This window comes from Lepidochelys kempii, chromosome 1 (assembly GCF_965140265.1).
Source record: "Lepidochelys kempii isolate rLepKem1 chromosome 1, rLepKem1.hap2, whole genome shotgun sequence".
Taxonomy (NCBI): Eukaryota; Metazoa; Chordata; order Testudines; family Cheloniidae; genus Lepidochelys; species Lepidochelys kempii.
Window position 1 is genome coordinate 146,825,862 of NC_133256.1, and position 27,636 is coordinate 146,853,497.

At 42.8% G+C, this 27,636-nt stretch overlaps 1 protein-coding gene across 11 annotated transcripts in view; it reads right to left on the bottom strand.

Annotated features, from left to right (window-relative positions):
• Window positions 1-27,636, bottom strand: part of DMD (dystrophin) — a 1,926,267-nt gene that overhangs the window by 140,625 nt on the left and 1,758,006 nt on the right. For all 11 annotated transcript variants that reach the window (XM_073357918.1, XM_073357881.1, XM_073357898.1 and 8 more), the window contains one exon: window positions 8,601-8,661. In XM_073357918.1, the coding sequence (XP_073214019.1) occupies window positions 8,601-8,661 (61 nt within the window). The remainder of the gene's footprint in view (window positions 1-8,600; window positions 8,662-27,636) is intronic.

Consider the following 27,636-nt stretch of genomic DNA (forward strand, 5'->3'; position numbering starts at 1 on the left):
GTGGTCGCCCTACAAATCTCTAATATTGGAATATTGTTTAGGAACGCTATCGAGGTTGAAATCGATCATGTAGAATGCGCTCTGGTGTGTGCAGGAGAGTCCGTGTTCTGAATATGATAGCACTGTTGCAAACACATGGAGATCCATTTAGACAGTCATTGAGTAGATATTGTGCAGCTTTTCGAATACTCAATAGTAGAAAGAGTCTAGGGGATTTCCGGAAAGGTTTGGTCCTGTCAAGGTAAAATGCTAATGCACGCCTAATGTCCAATGTATGTAAGATGGCTTCTGTTTGAGTCCTGTGAGGCTTGGGATAGATTGTGGGCAGATGGATTAGCTGGCTCATATGAAAGGCTGATGTTACCTTTCGTAAGAATTTTGGGTGCGGATGTAGTGTGACCTTGTCTTTGAAGAATATTGTGTAGGGAGGGTTGGCCATGAGTGCCCCTATCTCACTCACCCATCTGGCAGAAGTAACAGTGATCAGAAATGCCACTTTCCTGGATAAATATAGCAGGGAGCAGGTGGCTAAGGGTTCAAATGGTGGTCTGGTGAGACATTTCAACCCCAGATTGAGGTCCCAGGCCGGGGTAGGTTGGTGATCTTCTGGGTAGATGTTCTGGAGACCCGTGAGGAAGTGTTTCGTAATTGGGTTGTGAAGATCGAGGTCCTGTCGATCTCATGATGGAACACAGTAATGGCCGCAAGATGGACTTTGATTAAGCTCATTGCTAAACCCAAGCATTTCAGCTCCAGTAGGTAATCCAACACTAACAGTAGTAGTGTTGTGGAGGCTGCCACATGTTTTCCTTGACACCAGGAGGAGAATCTCTTCCATTTTTGAAGGTATTATGCATGGTCACCTTCCTGCTGTTTAGTAATAGTTGTTTAACTTGTTCCGAGCAGGCTAGTTTCCTATGATGAAACTATGCAGGAGCCATGCTTGTAGGTGAAGTTTCTCTGGATTCGGGTGAAGAGTGTTCTGAGACAGTAGGTCCAGATGACAAGGGGAGCGTATTGTTATGCACATCAGGTAGGGGTATCATGCTTATGCGGGCCATGTTGGGACTATGAGGATAACTTTGGCCTTATCTGTTCGTATCTTGTGTATGTATCATGCGTGATATCAGAGGAATCGGTGGGAAAGCATATATGAATTGTGCATCCCATGTGATGAAAAAGGCGTCCCCCAGTGACTGGGGTCCCATTCCTGCTCTCGAGCAGAACATTGCACATCTGTGGTTCATTGGAGATGCAAACAAGTCAATGAGGGGAGTGCCTCACTGGCAGAATATAGATAGCAGGACTGCCCCATTAATTTCCCATTTGTGGTCTCGAGAGAAGTACCTGCTTAGAGTGTCCACGTTATGAAAGCAAGGAAAGTCGGAGATCAAAATGTTTATGTTGTGGTGTTTGTACTAGTTCCACAGTTTCATGGCTTCAGTGCATAACAAGTGTGATCGAGCGCCTCCTTGGCAGTTGATGTAAAACATGCAGGCAGTGCTGTCGGTCATGATACGAATGAATTTTTTCTTTATGTGAGGTAGAAAGTGTTAGCAGGCATTGTGGACTGCATGTAGCTCTAGTAGACTGATGTATAGCTGAGTCTCTGCGAGAGACCATTTTCTTGAACTGTGTGCTGATGTATGTGGGTGTGCCAACCTATCAGCGAAGTGTCTGTCGTGATCACTATTGAGGGGGGTTCCTGTTGGAACAGGATGCCGATGCACACATTTCCTGGTCTTGTCCACCAGTATAGAGTGTCCAGGAGATGAGGTGGTACAGTAAATCATTTGTGCAGGCTGTGCTTACTGGGTATGTAAACCGAGCTCAACCAGCCCTTTAGGCAGCACATACATAGTCTTGCATGTCGTACCACGAACGTTGTGGATGCCATGTGTCCTAGCAGCTGCAGGACAGTATGAGCTGGTATTTGGGGGCTGACTCTCACCTCTGAGATACGGTTTGTCAGAGTTGTGAATCTGTTCAGGGGCAGGGATGCCTTGGCTTCTATGGCATGGAGGTGTGCTCCGATGAAGACCAGTTATTAGGCAGGGATTAGAGTGGATTTTTGTTCATTTATCTGTAGTCTTAGATCCCTGAATAATGTGATTATCGTCTGGACTGTGTGTTGAGTAGGGCCTTTGAGAAGGCAATTGTCCAGGTAAGGGAAAGATCATTATTCCCTGTTCACGTAGATGTGCTGCTACGATCACTAGGATTTGGGAGAAAACTCTTGGTGCCGTGGATAGGCGGAATGGTAGTACTCTGTACTGGAAGTGTTCATGTCATACTGTGAATCACAGGAATTTCCTATGAGCGAGATGTATGGTAATATGAAAATAAGCATCTTGGAGGTCGAGGGCTGAAAAACAGTCCCCCTTTTGCAGCGCTGGAAGTATCATGCACACCATCTTGAACTTTTGAGTGTGTACAAACTTGTTGAGTTTCCTAAGATCCAAGACAGGTCTCCATCCCCCATTCTTCTTCTGGGTCAAGGAGTAGTGGGAGTAAAACCCCTTCCCCCTGTATTGAGAAGGTACTCGTTCCACGGCACCTAGTTGTAGAAGATGATTGACTTCTTGAGAAGGGTCCCTGAAGAGGGATAGGGAGAGGGATAGGGGAGGTGGATGGGAGGTAAAGGGGATGGTATATCACGATCGTACGATCTCTAATGCCCATTGGTCTGTGGCTATTGATGCCCAAATGTGGTAGAACTGGTGAAGGCAGTGACCAAAGCATGGGAAGGTATCGTGTGAAAGCGCTGTCTGGTGAGAGAGGTTGTCCAGACGCTCAACCAAAACAGCAAAATTGTGGCTTGGGTGGAGCCAATTGAGAAGTCCATGATTGAGATTGAGGTGCTCTCCATTGCTGCAATCATTGGTGTTGTCATTGGTTCTCGTATTGCTGCTGTTGTTGTCGGCTGGAAGAGGAATCTCTGGCTCTCTGATAAGGTTGGTATTGTCTTCTCTTCACCAGTGGAGCATAGATCCCCAAAGTGCGGAGGATGGCTCGAGAATCCTTCATGGAATGGAGCACCTCATCCGTCTTGGTTGAGAACAATTTCTCTTGATCAAATGGCAGGTCTTCGACCTTGGTTTTGAGTTCTCTGGGAATGCCCGAGGATTGCAACCAGGATGCCCAGCGCATCACTAAGGCCCTGGCCGTGGTTCTGGCTGCCATGTCGGCTACATCCAAGGTTGCTTGGAGGGCTGTGAGAGCGACAAATTGGTACTCGTTTGGAATGGCCTTGAATTGTGCTTGTTTCTCCTCTGGAAGCTCCTCAGTGTAAGAGCTCAATTTCCCATAGTTATCAATCATATTTTGCTAACAGAGCAGAATAATTGGTGACTCCTAATTGGTCGGTACCAATTTTGCTTTCTCTACTGGTGCCAACTACGATGTTGGTGCTGGAGGTGGAGGCATGTTGCCACAGGTGCTGGAACTAGAGGCACGGGGGAGTGCTGCAGCACCCCTTGGCTTGAAGTGGTTTCCATCATATACAGGGTTTACAGTTTGGTTCAATGGCTCTCAGCATCCCCACTATACAAATTGTTCCAGCACCCTTGCATGTTGCCTGAGGAGATGCTCAGGACTAAGTCCCTACTGCTCACGTGCGACCCATGTGGACACTGCTACCATAAATCTCTGATTGACAGCACCAGGACACACTGACCCCTGAAGTGGAGCACCCACAGGGACAGCACTCAAAGAAGAATAAAAGATTTAACCCTAAATGACCACATTAAAGTATTTGGTGCAGTATGCTTACCCCTTTCATTGATAACTTTAAGAAACAGCTATAAGGAGAAATTAATGTGAAAATGTGCATTATTACTACCACAAAGAAAATTAAATTTAAAAACAGCACATCATTCATTAAATATGGAAAGCAAATGAATGCTATAGAACTACACCTGAAGTTTTCCATTATGCATATACAGCTCATGTGGCTGTTTTTCCTTCTGCCTTTGGGTATGAAAAACCTTCATTTATGGCATAATAAACAGTTCAAGAAAAGGGTAACATGATTTTAACCTTACCACCTCAATATGTCCTTTCCACATGTGGGCTTCCTCCTCTTACCTTCTTTTTCTCTTCATATTCTGTTCTTAGAATTTAAGACATTTTTCTCTGCACTCATTTCATATGTACATGTACATACATTTTAATAGGCTTCTTGCTTTGTATTTTTTTATTTGCTATTTATATTTCTTATGTTTGGTGATCACTTTTTTGCTTACTAAAAGCTAAAGTAAGAGATTTAAATAAAAATCTAAAACATTTTTAAAGAGTCACTGTGTCTTAACTGTCTGAGGCCTCTCACTCACCAGACTTTTCTGGTATATTATATAAACCCATTTTTTTTGGGAAATGGTGCTTCCTATTAGTGGCAACCTTCAATCCCACAGCTGCCTCTATGCAGGAAGGCCCGGCACGTACACTAAGCCATTTTGATTTTGCCATCAGGGCTCATAGATCTGCCCAAGCGGATCAATTGCAGGGTCAGGGACTTAGAGAAGAGGCCTGGCAAAACAGCAGTCTACTTACATGTTTCTTTTCCCCACCTCTGAACTAATGTAAACCTTTAAAGCCTGTATTAGCCATAGGAAAAATGGGATTACTTGTAAATTATACAGTATAAAATAAGATGCGATCTCGGGAGTACTTAAGGGTTTCACAGTAACTTTTTTGGTTGACAGGAAGAACAGGAAGGCCATCAGCATAACAAGAAAAAGACTGCCGATGGAAAAAAAGGGGGTTAGATGTAGTGTAGTTGAGAAAGATTTCACATAGCAACGTGCAGGCGTATTTTTTTTTCCTTGATAGCCCATCATACAGCCAGGTATTCAGCACGCAGTGAGGAAAATCCGTTTGCTACTTTAGAATCCAAGGTACCTTTGATAGCCTGGAATACAGAAATATGATTTCTCAACTCATTAGGGAAGCAGGCAAGGTGAGTGTTAACTGTGGCTCAGTTTGGCCTATCCATATGGGACAAACCACATAAAAAAGTGAAAGAAATCCTAACAGAATGCAGCAGCTGGTAAAAGGCCATTATATTGCAATTTTCATGAGGTTGACAATAGGCCAAGAAACTACAAAATGGCATAGAGTAGGAAAAGCAGTCGTTAACAGGTTGTACATTGTTGGTGATTATATTTTCAGTAGCAATGAAAGCTGTACTGAAATAAGGTAAAAGAGACGCTGGCAGGAATAAGGCCCAAGGGAGAGGAAATATTAAAAATGTTACAGTACTTCAGGAACTTTAGTGGTGGCTGGTTGCTACAGACTAATCAACTGTATAAAAATGAAGTTTTAACTATCAATTTCAAAGGGCTTGGAGTGACCTAACACTAAGAAGTCTGGAATGTTATCGCTGAGGATTTAGTATTAAGTACTGCCTGGTTTATGGACTCATCAAATGCTGTGACATTGCAAATGTGAAATTGATGAATTAAAACAGCTAAATATCAAGAGGGAAATTGATAAAACACAAAACCAGTAACATATGCAGCAAATTCAGTTAGCAAAGGATGCTCTTATGTGTGTATTCTATGTTGAAGATGGAAAGGAAAATTACATAAATATTAAGAAAAGGGCCAGGCATGATACTTACCCTCCTGTTACACCTTTATGACAACTCTTGTAACAATTAAAGATAAGCAAGATGAAAAAAGTAATGGCTAAATAAACATTGTTTAAAGGTTGAAAAAGCTAAGAATAACAGGCAGCTTTGCGATGGCAAATATGAAATGCTAAATGAGGGGAAGAAAGGAAAGAGAAACATTTAAATCAGTGGAGTAGTCTTAAAGCTGGAGCAGGGAACAGGTGGAACAGGGAAGTAACTAGGACTAACAAATACCTCAGCTACCTGTCTTAGATCGCTAGGTCAGCTATTGGGTGCTCCTGTACAGCATGCCACAGAATGTAAGCTTTCTGGAAATGGCCCACCTAATGATCACTTTAGATAAGCTATTACCAGCAGGACAGTGGGGTGGGAGGAGGTTTTGTTTCATATTCTCTGTGTATATATAAAGTCTGCTGCAGTTTCCACGATATGCATCTGATGAAGTGAGCTGTAGCTCACGAAAGCTTATGCTCAAATAAATTGGTTAGTCTCTAAGGTGCCACAAGTACTCCTTTTCTTTTTGCGAATACAGACTAACACGGCTGTTACTCTGAAACCTGTCATTATAGAAGTTGTTACTCGCCTTTATGGTTGGGAAGATAACCTTCCCCGGGTGAACCAAATGGAAACAACTGAAGTATGTTTTTCCTGAGTCTGCGAATGGCCTGAAACAATAGCTGTAATGGGGCACTGACTCTGAAAACTAAGAAGGACAAAATAAAATGTTTATTTTGCTATTGATCATTTTAGCATTAACATTCAGCTAGTGTGTACATTTACTAATGTTGGAAGTAGTGGCAGATATAGTGATTGAGGGGTGGAGTGGGCTCTTGGCTGCCGTAAAGAATTGCTGTGGTCAGATATTAGGAATTCAAGCTTCTCTAACCAAAATGTCAAGTCACCTCAAGGGGGAGGGAAAAGGAGATGTATCCCTTTCCCCAGTGCCTCAGCTGTGACAGGAGTGCCAAAACCCCAAACTCCCTCTCACAAAAGACCCCGACTCATGTGTCAAAACTTCTAGCTTTCCCCATTCAATTTAATCATTCGTTGCCAATATAAATGTCTGCAGCAAATTTAAAATTTGGGGCAGCAGCGAACTAATTTAATATAAAAATAAATAATACTCGGGAATACTCTAGTTCTGACTGTTACTCATTTTTACATTTAATTCAATAAACCCTCAATTTTGAAGCTGCCACAGAAATTACATTTTGCTACAAAATTCAGGACTAGAGTGCCATAGCAATCAGGTGGCCATACTGAAGAATTTAGATTCTGTCTGTTGTAGAGGGCATTCATTATTGTAACAGATGGTGCAGTGTATCATGGATCACTGTAACCCAAATACAGACACTTAAGTTTTAGTCATTTGCACTGCAGGCTCTGTTAACACAATACCTTCATCCTGTGTACTGCAGCATTTTTTTTTTCAGGCTGTAGTGAATAAACAGCTCACAGCACATGTTAAAAACATGGAAAAACTAGAGCATGGAGGAGTAATTTATTTGCCCTTATTTTTGTTGTGTAGTGGGATAACCCGAGGCATGAAAAAGTGAGCTCCTCCTGGGTTTTTAAAGTTTCCTCTTAGTTTGTTATTCTGTGCCTAATATTAATTTCTCCCTTGTTGTCCTTCAACAACAGATTCTGTCAAACAATGTTGCTAAAGGTGTTCACAATTGATAGTTTTAAAAAGGTCAGTTAAAGAAAAAGGACAATGATGCTAAAACTGCAGATTTCTCAATTGCACTATACGTGGCTGCTTTCAACATCAAATCATTCACGAAAATTCTGATTGGCCTGTGGTAGTGCAAAACCTCCTGTTCTCACTGTTGATGGAGAAAGGAACAAATATAAAGGAATCAAGTATGAACCATGTGGTCCACAGCTTTACTAGAGTTTTCAGATGACTGCTGCAATGACATGAAAGGTACTCTGCTTTATCGTAACTCAACAACTATCCGTTGTTTTTTTTTTTTAAAGGAAGCTCCCCAGAGCACCAGCATGTTTTATTTTTTTATTTTTTTGATATTTTTGATATTTGATATTTTATTGCATATTTCACTACTTTTGTCCTTCCCATTGAAACAACACAAGAATTGTATCAGGACAGATTAAAGAAATAATTACTGAATATACTCGATGATAAGCCGGTTCATTTATAAGTCAACCTCCCCAAGATAGATAAGTAAAAATGGAAAATTTTTATGACCCATTCATAAATTGACCCTATAATTCAGGGGTCAGCAAACTTTGGCTCCCAGGCCATCAGGATAAGCCACTGGCGGGCTGAGATGGTTTGTTTACCTCGAGCGTCCACAGGCACGGAGGTAAACCTAAGTAAACAAAGTGTCCCGGCGAGCCAGCTGCTTACCTTGACGGGCCGGGACAGCTACTGGTGGGGACATTTTTTTTGTGGGGGGGGGGAATGGGGATCAGGGGAGTAATCGCTGTGACTACCCCCCACATGACCCTACCCCTAGCCCGGGACCCCCACACTCTCCCCATCCCATCCCTTCCCTCCTTATCTGGGGAAGGCCAGGGGAGGATGTCTCTGGCCTGGCCGGAGTTGCTCCAGCAGGCTGGCAGCGCAGCCGCAGCCTGCTCCGGTGGGCCAGACTGGGTGGCGCGGCCGCAGCATGTTCCAGCAGGCCAGGCGGCGCGGCTGCAGCCTGCTAACCCTGGAGCTGCAGCTGCTTCGGAGGCTGGGGGGAGAGCAGCGTGGCCAGAAGTGGAGAGACTCTGGCCCCGCCTCTTCCCTTCTGGCTCTGCTGCCTGTGCTGCCTGCACCCTCTGTTCGGGGGAGGGACTGTGTCCCACCTCTCCTGCTCTATACCCGTTCATAAGCCGACACCCTTCTCTGATGCTTCCCTTTTTTACTAAAAAAATTTGGCTTATGAATGAGTATATACGGTAACTATCACACATATGAGACTATTAAATAGCCATAATCGATATTATTTATACTTACTTGATATAGTAGGGCACTTTGTTTGGTGAGATTGCCCTCTCCCAGGGACCCTGGACAGAAGCTGTTAACAAATATAAATAAATAAATAAATAAATATATAGATAAAATAAGAGACATGGAGGTCAAGTTCAAAGCAAACAGAAAAGACAACATTAATCTCTGGAATTACAATTTTACACTTGGAGACACTGATATGGGTCTGTTTGATCAGTTACCCATGAAGGCAGGAAGGATTAACCTGCTGTTCTGAAATTTCTGTCCTAATCTGAGTGAAATTGAACTCATTCAGCTGCAAAGATAAATGCAAAAACCTCTTTGATTACTAAACTTAACAAAGAGATAAGGAGCTGAACAAGCACCTATCCGTCTTTCTGGTGAGTTCTTTTACGGGGCACCTCTTGGTAATGCTTTCTGTTGTTTTTTCTTCAATTTCACCTCTTATTTGATCAACTGTTCTCATCCTTCTAGGAACAAAATTACACCCTGGTTTACATTTTATGTCAAGTAAAGACATTTAGGAGCCCAGTAAGATGATATTCTCCTGATTATTTGTTTTAAATAGAGACCTATTTCATTTTTATTTCCTACATTATTAAATGTTCATGTGTTTTATTGTCTTTCAAAAATGGCAAGCAGTGCAGAAGATGTCGGCATGATCACATCAAAAAAGCGTTAAACCCATCAGCAAATGGCACTAGATAATAGCAGTTTTCTCAGTCTAGACTCTCACAGCATTAAGTACCAACATCAATTTAGAGTATAGTGAAAATATGTTGTAAATAATGTTTTCTATGAAAAAGGAGTATGGGTAGGACATATTTTCAAATGATGGAAATTCTTGCTTGCTGATGATCTGAGCCATATTCTGAAAGATCTTCTTTAGTACTTAGAGTTTATGATCTTTTCAAGTTCATCATCAGAAGCAAGCTCCCTTCAAACCAGGATCCACCGGCTTAAAGTTGTACCACATCCTGCCATAATAATAGATGCAAAACCTGCAGACATATCTCCACTGCTATGAAGATCAATACTCTCACAACACACCTTTCACAACATGTGGTGTACCTCATCCAGTGCACGAAATGCTCCAACAACTATGGGTGAAAACAGACAATCACAATGTCCCAAATGAACACACACAGAAAAAGGATAAAAGACAAAACCACCATATCACCTGCAGGTGAACACTTTTCAAAAGCATTCACGCTATATCTGACACTTCAGTCCTCATCCTCAAAGGAAACCTGCCAAACACCTTCCAGAGATAAGCCTGGGAGCTAAAATTCATAACTTCACTAGAATCTAAAAATCACAGTTTTAATAAAGACACTGTATCTAAGGCTTATTACAATAATTTGTAACCCACTAACCCTTCCCCCTTTCAGTGCTATGACTGCAGAGGTGTGACCAGGCCCCTTCACTTTGATTCATCTCTTACAATAGGTGTTAGCTATTTATGCTAAACCATCTGTTCCAACTTGTATTTAGCTCTGACACTCTGAGGGTATGCCTACCTTGCAATTAGACACCTGCAGCTGGCCCGTGCTAGCTGACTTGGGCTCATGGGGCTCGTGTTAAGGGACCATTAATTGCAATGTAGACGTTCTAGCTTGGGCTGCAGCCCGAGCTCTGGAAATTCTCCCACCTCACAGGGTACTAGAGCCCAGGTTTCCCCAAGCCCAAACCCCAGGCTACCCCAAGCCCAAACATCTACACCGCAGTTAAATAGCTCCTTAGCTTGAGCCCCATGAGCCCGAGTGAGCTGGCATGGGCCAGCTGTGGGTTTTTAATTGTGTGTAGACATACTCTATGTACCTTTCTCAGACCTGAAGAAAAGCTCTGTATAGCTCAAAAGCTTGTCTGTGTCACCAACAGAAGTCAGTCCAGTAAAAGATATTACCTCACCCACCTTGGCTCGGTATTCTATATATAGTCATTTAGATTGATCTACTTAAAAAATGCATATCCCAGGGTCTAGGTGTTTTAACAGATATTAAAACAAAGTCAAATCACAGCCCGAATGAATAAAGGAACAAATGTATCCACACTTCACCTATGCACAAAAGTCCATCAGCTGAATAAAGAAAATAAACCACCTACTTTGAATACATCTCATTGCACCTCAGAAATTCAAGTAAAAAGATAACATGAGCAAAGGAGTTGGAGAGAAGATATGCAACACATTTTTAAATAGTTTATAGGGAACTAGTTGATCATTGTTTGTGGGACTGCTGATATATAAATACATTTTGAGGAGGGATTTGAAGGAGGTCAGGGAAGTTGCATGGCAAACAATATCAGGAAGAAAAAATCAGATGTAAGGGCAGCATGGGAGATACATAAAGGCACTTATGAGAGTCTAAAAAGGAGAGTAACATGCAACCAAAATGAGATATGGGTTGGTGCAGACGACAAACAGTTTAAGATACTTGATGAAAATGAGATGCCAGTAAAGGGACTCAAAGAAGGTGATGATGGAGCAGGAGTGGCAAGGAAGAGGAGTCTGGCAGCGACATTGTAGGTGGACTGGAGGATGATAGAAAACCAGGGTAATGGAAAAGTACAGCTTCATCAATACACTCCTTTCTGAGGCCAACAGCCAGATCATCTGCAGCAAAATTATGGACACCTTATACATATGAAGAAAGGGTTCTGGGCACTGTCTACTTACTCTACATACTCAAACAGTCTGGCCAATTAGACATAGACACACACTTTATATAAATGCTCATCTAGTGCTCCATCTAGTGGATGGAGTACTGCAAATGAGAAACTGAGCTGAACACTGAATGGTGAGGTTAAAAAGAAATATTGAACAGCTGTTTTATTTCCCTGACTACTCTCTATCCTGCACACTGAAGGCCAGATTCTTGCCATTCTCACTCACATGGAGTAGCACTTTGCTGCAGGAGCAGTTCAATTGATTTGAAGAGCACTAATCATGGAATAAGGTATTATTCAATGTGAGTAAGGGATGCAGAATCTGACCCTCAGATGGGTTCTGCAGAACATAGCACGTGGTCATATATTTGAAAACTCTATCATAATACATATATGCAAAGGGACAGAATAAAGATGGTGCATATATTTTATACATATAAATACACACACAGGGTTAAGTACTGTAATATATTACTTAGATTTTAAACTCTTTGGGGGCAGGGATAGTCTTTTTGTTCAGTATTTGTATAGTGCCTAGCACAATGAGTCCTACTCCATAACTAGGGCTCTTAGGGTAATATGGTAATATAAATAAATAAATAAATAAAACCAACAAAAACTAACATAGCTGACATTCACCATCTTCCCACATTCCCAATAATATCTACATCTTAACTTCTGTCATGATAAACTCACTCCACTATATGCTTGGATGCAGAAAACCTCCAAATGCTATGTGTTATCTGAAATTAAGAACTAGGAAGAATGCCATCCACCTTCCACATGTATCTATAACAGACAATTTCAGTTGCTCATGTAGCTTAATCTTCCTAGCTATGTAAGGCTAGAGGATGGCATACAAACTGGCTTTAAAAACATTTGGATTATGGAACCAGATATTCTGAAGAATAAAAAACAACAGAACAACCACATCCTCTTCTCCATTCCTCCCGAAAAAAACCTACAATAATTTGAGGATGTGATCTACTTTGTAGGGAATAATATGTATTTATAATTAAAAAGCCCTACCCATTCAATTCCCCGAACTGCATTAGAGGGCAAAAAGGCCCTTTCCCCAAAAAACCCAAATCAAACCTTAGCTTTCATAGTGAGAACACCTCAGCTACAGTTCCCATCTTAAAATCAAAGAAAGTGTTATTTATTTATGGAATATCTAAAGGATAGGATGGGTTGCTGTAATTATTCTGGAAGGTGTACTTCTCCTTCACTCCTGAATTCATCTGGGCAACAGTTTTCCAGGCATAACTTATTATCCCAGAATCTTATACACAAAAGTGTTTTTGATCCATTTAAAAAAAAAACAAGCACAAATATTCTTCTTTCAGTGGAACTAAATGCTTTAGAAATAAATAATTCTGTGATGTTCTGCATAATTGGATTTAGTGTTCCTTTAAGAGACTGTTGTGAGGTTGTCTGTTATACAGTTTCTGCTGTCCTGGATGATTCTAGTCTTGCATAAATTTGAGTTGACAAAATATGTGGTACCTTTTACAACTGTGCTCTGAGAATAATCTTCTCATTTCTGGCACAAAACTAGCAGCTAAGAAGAGCTGTTTCTTATCTCCTGGTACCAGTAGAGGTTTGTCATCCATTACAAAGCCAGTGTAAGTAATAGACATATATCTTTAATTGCTGGTAACACCATTTTAGTAGTCTATCAAAGAAGACTTTCTGAAAAACGTTTTTGTATGACACCATAGCTTCCCTGTGTGTTATACTCAAGAAACAGACATTTCCCTATTTGCAAAGTGTAGTTCAAAAGTGCCTTATAGTTTTAGCTTTGCATAGTGTAAGAATCCATTGCTATATGAACCAGCCACCTGCAATGTTGACGACTGAAATAAAATAGCGTAGCAAAAAGTGTCTTTTTAAAAAATGGATTTAAATCTCCTTGCACTCCATTAGCATTGCTATGCATTAGTAATCGTTTAATGGTTATCTATTTTCAGAGTTTTTTTTCTCCCTTTGATGTGCTAACATATTAAATTTAATGTGTGCACTATCATTGAACTGAGGCTAAATTTCACAGACCATGTTCATGTAAGTTGGTATTTATGTCTTTTCACAATGCAAAATGAAGCAGCAGCATGTTGGATCTCTGTGCTCCACAGTTCAACAGTATTTTAATCTATGCAGGGGTTTGACCGGATATTTAAATAGGATGCTGGTGTCATTTTAGCTGTGTTGATAGATGAAATTCAAAAATAATCTAATAAATATTTAATTTAGCTATATCATTATGGGAATCATGTATACAATACATTTAAAACTATCAAACGTAAATGGTCGTTTATTGCACCTATCCACCGAAATATTCAAAGAGATAGTCTTGGCTAAAATCAATTTAATACAATTTCTATCAAAAACTACTTCCAATGGTCATTATTAAAATGTTAACATTCACTCACCGTTTTCACACAGTGACACGGATATGTTTTCAATTGTAAGTATAGAGAAAATCCTCAGTATCTCAGATAACTCAGGGGAGGGAAGTGAAACTGTAATTTTTTTGATGGCAACCACACTGTTCAATGCTTCAATCTACTCTGTGACCTGCTCATTGCTGTTTGTTAGCGGTTTCATATGAGTGAATTACAGCTTTGTGAGGTTTGGATCTGAGCTCATACACGTATTCATAACCATAAAAAAAACCCTGCAATATTTTCAAATTGGTCACTCTAGCTCCAGTTTAGCGAGGTATTTAATGATGTGTCTAAATTAAGCATTGGAGAATGACTTCAGGCAGGGCCTCTACCTATGATACTTTGACTTTGCTGACTTCTGTTGTTCTTTTGTGCATTATTATTTTTATTTTTAACCAAATACTCATTTTAGAATCTGTTTACTCTCCCTCACCCCCCGCAATGTATAATACTTCTTTTACTAATGGTTTAACCTTTTGTTGAGGTATTGTATTTGTCATTCCTTATGAAGGCAGATAGTGATGGCTTAGTGGTCTAATCCTCAAGTCTGGAAATACCTAGAATCACAGGTTCACATATGTGTAGAGCTGAGTCTTTCAAAATAGATAAATTGAGTACCATTGTATTTACTTTAAGGTATCATAATAAACAAGATATGGTTGTTTTACACAGACATTAAAGATCTCCTAGTACTTTTCCTAAGGGCGAGGTAAGTTACAGCAGTCCCCAGTCAGTTAAAGCAGGCTATATGCTGGCTGGCTGACGGCCATCTTCACTCTAGAAAGAGCTGCTTATCTGAGTGTGTGTGTGGGGGTATGTGTAATTTGGGAAGTTCTTTAGGATCCTTCTCAATGAAAGGTAGTGTATACATGTATAATATTATTTTACTCATTTACAGAGGGCCTATTTCTATCTTATGCATATTTGTTATTACAGTAAATTACGACGTGGAACACTGATGTTGTGTCGCATAGAGGCATAATGGCTCACTGTATAACCTAGAAACTGATGTCAGAATATATTGGTTGAAAGATTTAAAAGTTAGAAGGAGAAAAACATCAATCAAAACCTAACTTGCATAAAAATTGCCCACCATGGGGTCTAGCTCAACTAGCTGAGCTAGGTTGGAATCTGATTTAAGCCTGCATATGTGGGTGGGTTCTCAGGAATTGAAGTGAGCTAAGCAGTTAAATTCCAATTTGGATTCTTCAACAGTTAAATTACACACTGCTTCTCTGTCTGCACTGCAGTGCTGTCTGCGATCACAAGTAGAGTAAAATGCTTTAAGACTGCTTCTCAAACTTTGGAAGATGGGCTGATTAGCCATAAAGATCTGAACATGTAAAGAGGGGTAGCACAACAGAGAGTCGCTCCACAGGAATTATAAATGAGGCCTCCCAGGTCTGCAATAACTGCTGAAATCTTTATGACCAACTTGAAACATAATGGTTGCCGGGCGTCACTGGTGAGAAACATTATACAGCTACTAAATAGATAACATGTTCCTTAGCATCATTACAGATGGTGAACAGCATACTGTGAAGTCATTCAGAAGGTTCCAGAGATCACCACAAAGCATAAAATCGATCCCAGGCTCATTTGCTTGGACGTTACTGTTCCATAGAGCCGCAACGAAATACTTGCACCTGCTTGAAAAGGGTATTGTACCAGGTAGACTGATACTGTAGATATCGGTCAGTTTTATGTAGCCAACTACATTTGTGTACTGCTGACAAGTCTAATAATCAATGTTGGCTGCACTCAAGACTTTGAAAGAGAAAATCTCTAAAACTGGTTTCTGTCACATTGAACAAATTGTGGCTTCTGTGCAGAGAGAATAAAATGGACTATTAGAAAAATAAATCTAAGATAAACATTTCAAGCCTTATAGAGCCAAACATAACAGAATGAGTTCTGACATAAAGAGAATAGCCTCATTGCTTTACACACCAGGCATTTCAGAACATAAAGAATATGTTTTAACTGAGCACAATTTATAGCTCATGACAACTCTGTCACACTGTTTAACTGCTTCACTGCGGTGCACTAGAAATGTTTGAATCTTGAAGTCTGAATCTTCCAGGGGTGCTTCAATAAGGACATATCAGATACACAGGGCAGCAGCAGGGAAAGTTTGCCTCAGAAATCATAGAATACCAGGGTTGGAAGGGACCTCAGGATGTCATCTAGTCCAACCCCCTGCTCAAAGCAGGACCAATCCCCAATTTTTGCCCCAGATCCCAAATGGCCCCCTCAAGGATTGAACTCACAACCCTGGGTTTAGCAGGCCAATGCTCAAACCACTGAGCTATCCCTCCCCCCTGTAATCTGGTCCTGTAGGCAGCACAGAAGTAGTTAATAAATAATGACTCTGTATGAAGTTTATACTCATCTAAGAGTTAAGAAAACATCATGGATTGCTGTGACACACTCAATATTGGAGAAACATCATCAAAGATTAAAACATATTAAACTATGAATAATGCTGCTATGAAATGCATGAGATCATTCCACCAACAACAAACTGCTTTTAAATAACACTGTACACTGCATTGTAGAGATGTGTGAAAATTAAATTCAATGAAATAGGAGAAAAACATTTTTCATTGAAATATTGTTCATTCTCACCGTAAGTTTTTTGATGGAAGACTTTTTTCACCACCAAAAGTTATTATTGTAGTAAAAAATAGGGGAAATAAGCAACTTCTGTTAGTGAAGAACTAACTGAAATTTTTGATTTTGGCCAGAGAGTTGAATTTGACCATTTTTATATGATAATTTGCAGGTGGGGGATCCAGCAACTAATCAGAATTCTAATTCATGATGAATCAAATTTATCGATATGCTATGCACAGCTCTATTGCAGTCAACATCTTTGAGAGAAGAAAATATAAGGGAATATTAAAAAGCAGCAGCCCAGCAGGACTGATCATTAGATGCATGATGCCTCTTGAACCGCAGAATACAGTACTATCAATTTCCTGACAAAACACCTGAGCTATCTACATGAATATTTTTCTTAAAATTTCCAATTATTTCACAACCACTGGTGGCAGCAATGGTAAGGGTGCTAATGTAGACTCTTTAACCATCATAGATCATCTAATCTTACACAGCAGAGCAGGTCTAGGGGACATGGTGTTTAAAACCTGCACTGGTGGTAGTGCAATGATAAGACATTTTACAAAAAAGTGCTAGTGTAGATGTGGCCCATGTGTATTTAATATAATTCCCTCTAACTTTTAACATGCTTCACTCATTAAGCAGGTCTTGAACTTAAATTGCTGCCCACTGCTACTGCAAAGTCATTCCTCCCTTAATGATGATAGTAACAATGGCAAGAGCTGAGGAGCGAAACATCCAATAAAGATTATTTGCATTTCTTTTTTAAGTCTCTTTTCTTCCTTTAAGTGCGCTTGACTCTCCTTGAAAGGTGCAGGGCTGGCAGCCCTGGAGACTGAAATCGTCCACTGTACGCTGCACTGTAGATTTAAACTCTGGTTGCAGGTTGGGGATGGTGGCTTTTGCTTCTCTCTACCTCCATACACTTTACCCCTCTATATAAATTCAGTACGTAGCTTTGTGTGGCTCAATTCAAAGATACCCAAAGAGGGGAATGTTGTATCTAGATTTTAAAAAGCATACCTATACTTGGAACTGGAGGCATGGGCATTGACTCTGTGGGTGCTCTAGCAAAAGTGGATGGGAAATTGGGAGGCAGTGACCATGAGTTGGTTGAGTTCAGGATCCTGACACAGTGAAGAAAGGTAAGCAGCAGGATATGGACCCTGGACTTCAGGAAAGCAGACTTCGACTCCCTCAGGGAACGGATGGGTAGGATCCCCTGGGGGACTGACATGAAGGGGAAAGGAGTCCAGGAGAGCTGGCTGTATTTCAAGGAATCCCTGTTGAGGTTACAGGGACAAGCCATCCCGATGTGTCGAAAGAATAGTAAATATGGCAGGCGACCAACTTGGCTTAACGGTGAAATCCTAGTGGATCTTAAACATAAAAGAGAAGCTTACAAGAAGTGGAAGGTTGGACATATGACCAGGGAAGAGTATAAAAATATTGCTTGGGCATGTAGGAATGAAATCAGGAGGGCCAAATCGCACCTGGAGCTGCAGCTAGCAAGAGATGTCAAGAGTAACAAGAAGGGTTTCTTCAGGTACGCTGGCAACAAGAAGAAAGCCAAGGAAAGTGTGGGCCCCTTACTGAATGAGGGAGGCAACCTAGTGACAGAGGATGTGGAAAAAGCTAATGTACTCAATGCTTTTTTTGCCTCTGCCTTCACTAACAAGGTCAGCTCCCAGACTGCTGCGCTGGGCATCACAGCATGGGGAGTAGATGGCCAGCCCTCTGTGGAGAAAGAGGTGGTTAGGGACTATTTAGAAAAGCTGGACACGCACAAGTCCATGGGGCCGGATGAGTTGCATCCGAGAGTGCTAAAGGAACTGGCGGCTGTGATTGCAGAGCCATTGGCCATTATCTTTGAAAACTCGTGGCGAACGGGGGAAGTCCCAGATGACTGGAAAAAGGCTAATGTAATGCCAATCTTTAAAAAAGGGAAGAAGGAGGATCCTGGGAGCTACAGGCCAGTCAGCCTCACCTCAGTCCCCGGAAAAATCATGGAGCAGGTCCTCAAGGAATCAATCCTGAAGCACTTACATGAGAGGAAAGTGATCAGGAACAGTCAGCATGGATTCACCAAGGGAAGGTCATGCCTGACTAATCTAATCGCCTTCTATGATGAGATTACTGGTTCTGTGGATGAAGGGAAAGCAGTGGATGTATTGTTTCTTGACTTTAGCAAAGCTTTTGACACGGTCTCCCACAGTATTCTTGTCAGCAAGTTAAAGAAGTATGGGCTGGATGAATGCACTATAAGGTGGGTAGAAAGTTGGCTAGATTGTCGGGCTCAACGGGTAGTGATCAATGGCTCCATGTCTAGTTGGCAGCCAGTGTCAAGTGGAGTACCCCAAGGGTCAGTCCTGGGGCCGGTTTTGTTCAATATCTTCATAAATGATCTGGAGGATGGTGTGGATTGCACTCTCAGCAAATTTGCGGATGATACTAAACTAGGAGGAGTGGTAGATATGCTGGAGGGCAGGGATAGTATACAGAGGGACCTAGACAAATTGGAGGATTGGACCAAAAGAAATCTGATGAGGTTCAATAAGGATAAGTGCAGGGTCCTGCACTTAGGACCAAAGAACCCAATGCACCGCTACAGACTAGGGACCGAATGGCTAGGCAGCAGTTCTGCGGAAAAGGACCTAGGGGTGACAGTGGACAAGAAGCTGGATATGAGTCAACAGTGTGCCCTTGTTGCCAAGAAGGCCAATGGCATTTTGGGATGTATAAGTAGGGGCATAGCGAGCAGATCGAGGGACGTGATCATCCCCCTCTATTTGACATTGGTGAGGCCTCATCTGGAGTACTGTGTCCAATTTTGGGCCCCACACTACAAGAAGGATGTGGATAAATTGGAGAGAGTCCAGCGAAGGGCAACAAAAATTATTAGGGGTCTGGAACACATGACTTATGAGGAGAGGCTGAGGAAACTGGGATTATTTAGTCTGCAGAAGAGAAGAATGAGGGGGGATTTGATAGCTGCTTTCAACTACCTGAGAGGTGGTTCCAGAGAGGATGGTTCTAGACTATTCTCAGTGGTAGAAGAGGACAGGACAAGGAGTAATGGTCTCAAGTTGCAGTGGGGGAGGTTTAGGTTGGATATTAGGAAAAACTTTTTCACTAGGAGGGTGGTGAAACACTGGAATGCGTTACCTAGGGAGGTGGTAGAATCTCCTTCCTTAGAAGTTTTTAAGGTCAGGCTTGACAAAGCCCTGGCTGGGATGATTTAATTGGGGATTGGTCCTGCTTTGAGCAGGGGGTTGGACTAGATGACCTCCTGAGGTCCCTTCCAACCCTGATATTCTATGATTCTATGATTCTAGGGCTCAAGCACCCACAGAAAAAAAATAGAGGGTGCTCAACACCCACCAGCCACAGCTGTTCAGTGGGGCTGGTGATCAGCTGTTGGGTGGCTGGCTGGAGGCGCTCGGGGGAGAGGGGAGAGTGGCGGGGCGGGGAGGGGGGAGTGGGGCTGGAAGAGGCACAATGAGGGTGGGGCCTCAGGGCAGAGGGCAGAGCAGGCCCAAGAAGTGGATCGATGGCAGGGTCTCTGAGAGGGGCAGGGCTGGGGCCTTCAAGGGGAGAGGAAGAGTGGGGGCAGGGCCTCAGGGTGGAGCAGGGGTTGAGCACCCACCAGGAAAAATAAAAGTCATAGTCATTGCCTATGATTGGAGGTGTAACTTCCAGCTTGGTAGACATACCAATAGAGCTAGTGCACTAAAATAGTAGCATAGCCCTGAGTATGGTCCTGTCCAAGATCCTAGGCATGTACTTGGACAACTAGCCCTTCCCACCACTTGCATGGGGGCAGAAAAAAATTGTCACCTGAAGGGAGACTCTGTGAAGCCAGACACTGCAGGAAGTATTGCCCACCAAGACCTGAGTGGTGGCCTTCTGACAGCCTAATGACTGACACATGCTGGTGTATAAATGAGGAAGCCATGAGGGAGCATTCTGAGCAGACTCCCTCCAGATCTTGCCTTGCTGTGAACCCCAGACTCTGGCTCCTAACTCCAGCTCAGCCCTGACTCTGCTACTTGCCTCCTATCTGCAACTCTGCATCTGGCTCGACCCTAACTCTGTTACTCAACTCCTGATCGCAACTTCATAAGTGACCCATGCACACAGGCTACCTACAGCCTGGCCCTGACACAAGCTAAACAATTGACTATGTGTATATTATGGGGCTGAACACCTGTTTTGCTGGGTGCTGTAGAAATACACAAAAGAGACAATCCATGCACCAATTAAAATCTAAAACCAGTTTGATTTATTCTGTCAAATCTTAAATTCTCAAGATCAGCACAGGCTGAAGTAACATATGCAGCCTCTAGAACTGAAGAATAATAACTTGGTGTCCAGATCCAATGCAGTCCATAGTCTCATCTTTAAGACTGGCAACAAAGTAGTCAAATGAAATAGGGTTTGATTTGTCATTTTTGAAAATCCATGGGAGTTTGATGGTGAATTTAATGGTTGCCTGTTCAGGCTATTAATGCCAAAACTGTAAATTGAAAAGGTGTTTTTCGTCAATTGCAATTAATTTACAGTAGAGCAAAATCTCTATGCAATGGAAAGTGACTAGGAAAGTATTTAGTTCTACAATTTATTAACTGCCATCTTTGTAATGCAGAAATGGCAATAAATAATGAAGAAAAGATCTTTCAGAACCTGAAATTTAAAACAACAGAGCGTGAGGAAACAAGGAACTCTGGACTCTATCCAAAGGATAACTAAATATGAGATTTAGTTTCCAAATCTTAAACACACATTTCCAACCATTATTTATCTACTTCTGAATGTTAACTAATAGTTCTAATGATGATTAACCATTTTCTATATAGAGTACTGGCATGTGATGGCTTTAAAAAAATAGTTTGAGAAAACTGGTTCTGATCATTGGAGCTATTTGTTAAATACAGAATGGAAAAAAGCGACCTGTTCTTTATAATTTGAAATTTTAAAATACAGGTAGGTATATCCAATTAAACTTTAAGTCCTAGCTCTTTATATCAGGAGAATCCACCAAACTACAAAATACGAGATGTAAACATGCCTTTTAAACACACATGCCTAAATGTTTTGCTTTTACCCAAATATCTCTTGGTTCCCTATTTTGATAAAAATCTGGGTTCATCTCTAAACTGCTGATATTTTGGAGCCACAGATGGAATTAACACTTCTAAGCAAGGAAAAAAACCCCTTGTGATCTCCAAAATGAGTTACCAGGACTGGCTCTAGGCACCAGCACTGCAAGCACGGCTTGGGACAGCAATTCCTGGGGTGGCATTCTGGCCATTCTTTTTCTTTTTTTTTTCTTGGGCAGTTGCATTCTCGGAGCTTGGGGTGGCAAAAAGCCTAGAGCCAGCCCTGTGAGTTACAGGTAATTGCCAGTTATATCTGTGCATTATTTCATTGAGTCACATCATCAACACACTGTATGTGAGAATCCTACAGAGATCAGGCTGTAAATGACAAGTTCTAACTGTATGTTTAAAAGTTGTAATACCTTCTATTTTTCAGCAGTCACAAGTGGTGCATGTCAATGAGTTACAGCATTAAAAACCAGGATTGATGGCAGGCTGATTGAACAGTTAGTGGCATTTAAAAACAGCCTGACATCTCTCCTACCTCTCATTTATTTTATCTCAAAAGGAAGTAATAACTATCCTTACAAATACAGATGGATCCTCCAACAACAGACAATGAATCCCATTCTCTGTAAAAGGCAGCATCACAGATCAAAACAAAAGGAGCCGACAAAGCACCGTTATTACAGGGGAGAGAGTTGCAGCTCCATAGTTGAGATTGTGCTGAAATTTGTACTTGAGGCAGTACTGAAATTCCTGTGCTTCACACTTCAGTTACTGCATTTCTACTCCAAACTCCTTCAGAGGACAATAGAATTTTCTATGTGATATTTTTAGTTTAATATTCACTAACTTTTGTAGAGGAAACATTTAAAAATGATCCTTTTTAGAAATTATACAGTTTTTCACACATTTGTGTGGGTCTTTCTAGCTAAACATCTGCAGTCTTCACAAACTACCAACTTCATCCACACATGCATTCATGTAACATCTTGGATATGGTCATGGGCCACTTTTGACATTTATAAAACTCCATCTTAACAGCTACTTCTGTTAAGGCTGCCAGCCTTAGCCTTTGACTCATATATTTTAAGGTCAGAGGGGACCATCATGATCTCTACTCTGTCCTCCTGTATATTGCAGGCCACAGAACCTCAGCCACCCACTTCAGTAATCAACTCATAACCTCTGCGTTACTAAGTCTTCAAATCATGATTTAGAGGATTCAAGTTACAGAGAATCCACCATTTACCCTAGTTTAAACCTGCAAGTGACCCATGCTGCAGAGGAAGGTGATAACCCCCCAGGGTCTCTGCCAATCTGGCCCAAGGGAAAATTCCTACCTGACCCCAAATATGATGATCAGTTAGACCGTGAGCATGTGGGCAAGACCCTCCAGCCAGACAACTGGGAAAGAATTCTCTGCTGTAACTCAGAGCCCTCCCGTTCTAGTGTCCGATCACCAGATGTTGGAGATATTGCTGCTAGAAGTCACAGTTGGGCCACATGCCATTGTAGGCAGTCCCATCAAGCCATCCCCTCCACAAACTTATCAAGCTCAGTCTTGAAGCCAGTTAGGTTTTTTGCCCCCATTGCTGCCCTTGGAAGGTTGTTCCAGAACTGCACTCCTCTGTTGGTTAGAAACTTTTGTCTAATTTCAAACATAAACTTGTTGATGGCCAGTTTATATCCATTTGTTCTTGTGTCCATATTGGCACTTAACTTAAATAACTCCTCTCCCTCCCTGGTGTTTATCCCTCACCAGCTCCAAAGCTCACCAATACCATGGGGAGCCAGGGAGATTAACTAGGCATCAGGGGCCAAGGGATAAGCTCTGGGAAAGAGATAGGGGTCTGTGGAACTATGGAGGAGTTCATGGGGGATAAAGAAGGCAGTCAAAGAGAACTTGGCTTGAGGAGGCAGGTGGGGTTGAGCAGAGTATTGAGGGACAAAGTAACAGGAATTTAGCAAGAATGTGTGGGTGGCCTGGGGAAAAAAGCTTGTGTGCAGGAAGAAGAATGGGGACTGGAGTTAGCTCCTCTGGCACTACTGGCTTGATCCCCTGCCAAGGGAAGACTTTAAAATGCTGATGCCTCAGCACAGACACACTGTGCCACTGGTCTCTGAAAGGAAAAGGAGTGAGTAGGTATGTGGCAGAGGTCTGGGGAAAAGAAAGCAGGACTATGGGGTTGGGGAGGGAGGGGAGGAAATTAAGAAAAAGTGGGTCTTGTGCCTAGAGGCAGAGACCCAGAAAGTGGAAGAGCTCCTTTCCATGCCCCACATTTCTCCTAAAGTCCCTCTTTCCCCCCAGCCACAGCTTCATCCAAGCACCAAGCTCCCAGCCTCATGCAGCCCCTATCTCCAGCCACATAGATACAATTATAACTCTGAGGCTGTGGATGGCATTGTGTTCTGCACGGCTGAGGTTATGGGGCAAGTGATGCTGCTTTTCCACAATTTCAGCCCGTGCACGTCGGCGGAAGCAATCTATGTAGAAGTCCAGTCTGCTGTTTTGACCTTCAGGAGGAGTCCACCCAGAATCCTTCTTTTTGTAGTGTTGGTAGGAAGGTCTCTGTGGATTAGTATGTTGTTCAGAGGTGTGTTGGAAATATTCCTTGAGTCAGAGACGTCAAAAATAGGATTCTAGGTCACCACAGAACTGTATCATGTTCGTGGGGGTAGAGGGGCAGAAGGAGAGGCCCTGAGATAGGACAGATTCTTCTGCTGGGTTAAAAGTATAGTTGGATAGATTAACAATATTGCTGGGTGGGTTAAGGGAACCATTGCTGTGGCCTCTTGTGGCTTGTAGTAGTTTAGATAGTTTAGTGTCCTTTTTCTTTTGTAGAGAAGCAAAGCTGCTACTCTGAAACCTGTAATTATAACTCTGTAACTTCCAACGTGCCCAATTCTGAACAATAACTAGGTCACCAGTTATTCAAAACATCATATCTTGCACCCAGCCATACAGACCTCATATGCCCCCTGTGCAAAATTACTTGCAAAGTAATCTATTCAGATCACACCCATCCCATCTTAATCACCAAAACACATAAACAAATAGCCAGTAAACATGGCTGAAGTTGAAGAGTGCCTGCCTGATCATTGTTCAGGATGAGCGTGGAGTTATGGTTGAAAAGAGCTTGAGAGGGACAACTCATGACGGGAGTTTAACTGGGGTGCTGAGAGACTTAATGGCTTATTGCTTTGATTACTACAGGTGCACTGGTGGGATGTGCAGCCTAGCAACCTTAACTCCAAGTCAACAATTTTGTGGTGAATATATATGTGAAATAAATCCACAGAGTGGAATCCTCCTGATCCTATTTTCTTTTAAGTTGTCATCACTAGACTGTTATTGCCATCACTAGACTGACCTTTTTTGGCCTCACTTGCTTTCATTGTGCTGCAAGACCCATTTAAAAAGCATGAATTCACCCCTGATCTGACCTCCCGCTTCACTGGGAGGCATCCTTATTTTTCACACATTTGCTCCCAGAAGTATAACTACAAAAGCAATGCTCGCAGGAATGACCTGCACATCTCTCAGTGCTGGCCAGCTGATGTTCTGACATCACAGCTCCCCAACAAACTGCCTCTAGCAGTAGTGCTGCTGGGAATGATATAAATGCAAGGTGGCTTTATTAGTGCAGAGCACACTGCTCAGTGTAGTCAACGGACTTGTGGAGCCATCACCAGCTCTCAAATTGCTGAATATTAATGCTCCAGAAGCATTTTGTAAATATTTACAGTATGTCCAGTATTTAAAGGAAATAAAACCAGATGTTTGACTTAAGTCCTATATGTGTGTATGTGTATGGGTGCACGCACCACTGAAATACAAGGCAAGTCTTCCCTGTGCCCTAGCTGCTTTCAAAGTAACCCTAACATCTGGCCCGCGGGACTGTCCTGCCTGGCCCCTGAGCTCCTGGCCCAGGAGGCTAGTCCCCAGCCCCTCTCCCGTTGTCCCTTCTCCCCTGCAGCCTCAGCTCACTGTGACATCGGCCTAGTGCCCTGGGCGGCAAGAAAGCTGCAGAGCCATGGCCTGACTCGGTGCTCTGCACTGCACGATGCGGCTGCCTGTCCTGGTGCAGCTGTGCTACCAGCCACTGGTGGTTCAGGCAGCACGGTAAGGGGGGGTGGTGGATAGAGGGCAGGGGAGTTCGGGGGATGGTCAGGGGCCGGGGGTGTGGATAGGGAGCGTGGTGGTCAGAGGGTGGGGAACAGGGGGGATTGAATGGAAACAGGGGTCCCGGGGGGGCAGTCAGGAAGGAGAGGAGGGGTTGGATGGGGCGGCGGGGGGCAGTCAGGGGCAGGGGTTCCGGGGGCGTTCAGGGGACGGGGGGGGAGTGGGGTGGGGCAGGGGCCCAAGGGGGGACAGTCAGGAAGAAAGGGGGGGTTGGATGGGGTGGTGGGGGAGCAGTTAGGGGTGGGGTGTCCGGGGCAGTCAGGGAGAAGGGGTGGTCAGGGAGAAGGGCACAGGTCTTGGGGGGCAGTCAGGAAGGAGAGGGGAGGTTGGATGGGGCAGGGGACAGTCAGGGGACAGAGAGTGGGGTGGGGGTGGATGGGCAGGGGTCGCTGGGGGGCCATCAGGGGGCGAGAAGCAGGAGGGGGCGGGGGCCGTGCCGTGCCTGGCTGTTTGGGGAGGCACAGCCTCCCCTAACCGGCCCTCCATACAATTTCAGACACCCGATGCAGACCTCCGGCCAAAAAGTTTGCTCACCCCGACCTTGTACCAGTACAGAATGGTCCACGATTTGGGGGCTGCAAAGCTGGTTTTCCACTCCCCGCCTGCAACGCCTGCTCACCTGCACCAAGCTCTGCTCTGATGCTACTCAGGATCTGGCCCATAGTAACTGAGATATACAATATGTACTTTTTTAAAATAAAGAATCTGCTTTTTAAGCTATTATAATACCGAGAAGCAGTATTTCAAGGTACAATGAGAACCAATGGCTGGAAGTTGAAGCTAAACAAATTCAGACTAAAAAGCCAGGCAGTGGAGTGTGCTTGTGGTAGATTCTCATCAGTGGAAATTTTTAACTCACGCTTGCGTGTTTTTCTACAAGATACACACGTACACTGTGTGTTCAGACACAGATATTGGACTTGAAGCGGGAGTTATTATAGGATAATTCTACAGCCTGTGTTATGCCAGAGGTCAGGCTAGACAATCACAGTGGTGCCTTCTGAGGTAAAAATCTATGAATTTATTGAAATTAGAAGGCAACGTAAGAGTCGACGTTTTGGTATTCAACATAAACTACATCTGCTCAAGAGAAACACTGGATTTATATAAAAGTTCTTGGTTTTAACTTTCCACACTTCGTGCAACTGGGAAATGAGCTAATGGTGCGATCCCCCTGCTTCCGTACACAGACTGCGCTAGCTCTCGGAGAGCTAGTATGAGTATAAATAGCAGCATCGCCACAGCAGCCCGGACAGTGGCGGCAAAGGCTTGGCTTAGCTGTGCTGCATACACACCCGCTGGCTACAGGCAGGTTTGTATCCGGCAAGTCTAAGGGGAACCTCCACCGCCGCGACTCACGATACTACAGCTGCGCTGCTATTGATATTTGTCCTGGCAGGACAGCTTGACAAGGGGAACTAAAGCCCCCCCGCCCCCCAAGCCCTCAGCTGTCTACTCCTGTGCCAGGCAAAATGGGTAAGTGAAGAGAGAGGGGAAGGTTTCAGTTTGAATTGACTTCCATTAGTTAACGTAGATAATTAATGTTATTTTAAATGTACTAAATCCAATGGGCTAAACTCCAAAGCTTTTCTTTTGCCTCCCTCTTCCACAAACTCTCAGAGTTTGGATAAAATAGGATGCAGATCTGAACAACCTTCAGACTGCACTGTGCCATCAGATTTTATGCTGATTTGGCACACTATGGGCACCTGGTTTGGGTTTTGCCAAACAGCTACGGTGTTAATTTCCCACCTTTGTTTATCAAATTCATAAACAGGATGCTTTACCTGTGGTAAACAGCTAATAACCAATTTAGAAACCAGTTTCTTCCTAAAATTATAATGCACTATTAAAACTTATACCTTTAAAAATAAATTTATTTCTGATTGGTGGAAAAACAAGTTTGTCCTCAATGCCAGTCTACATGGAACTGTTTGATAATGCTATATAGGTCTGAACATCAATGTCTTTCAGGCAGAATGATAACACCTGCATCACTAATCACATGGTATAGCAGAAAT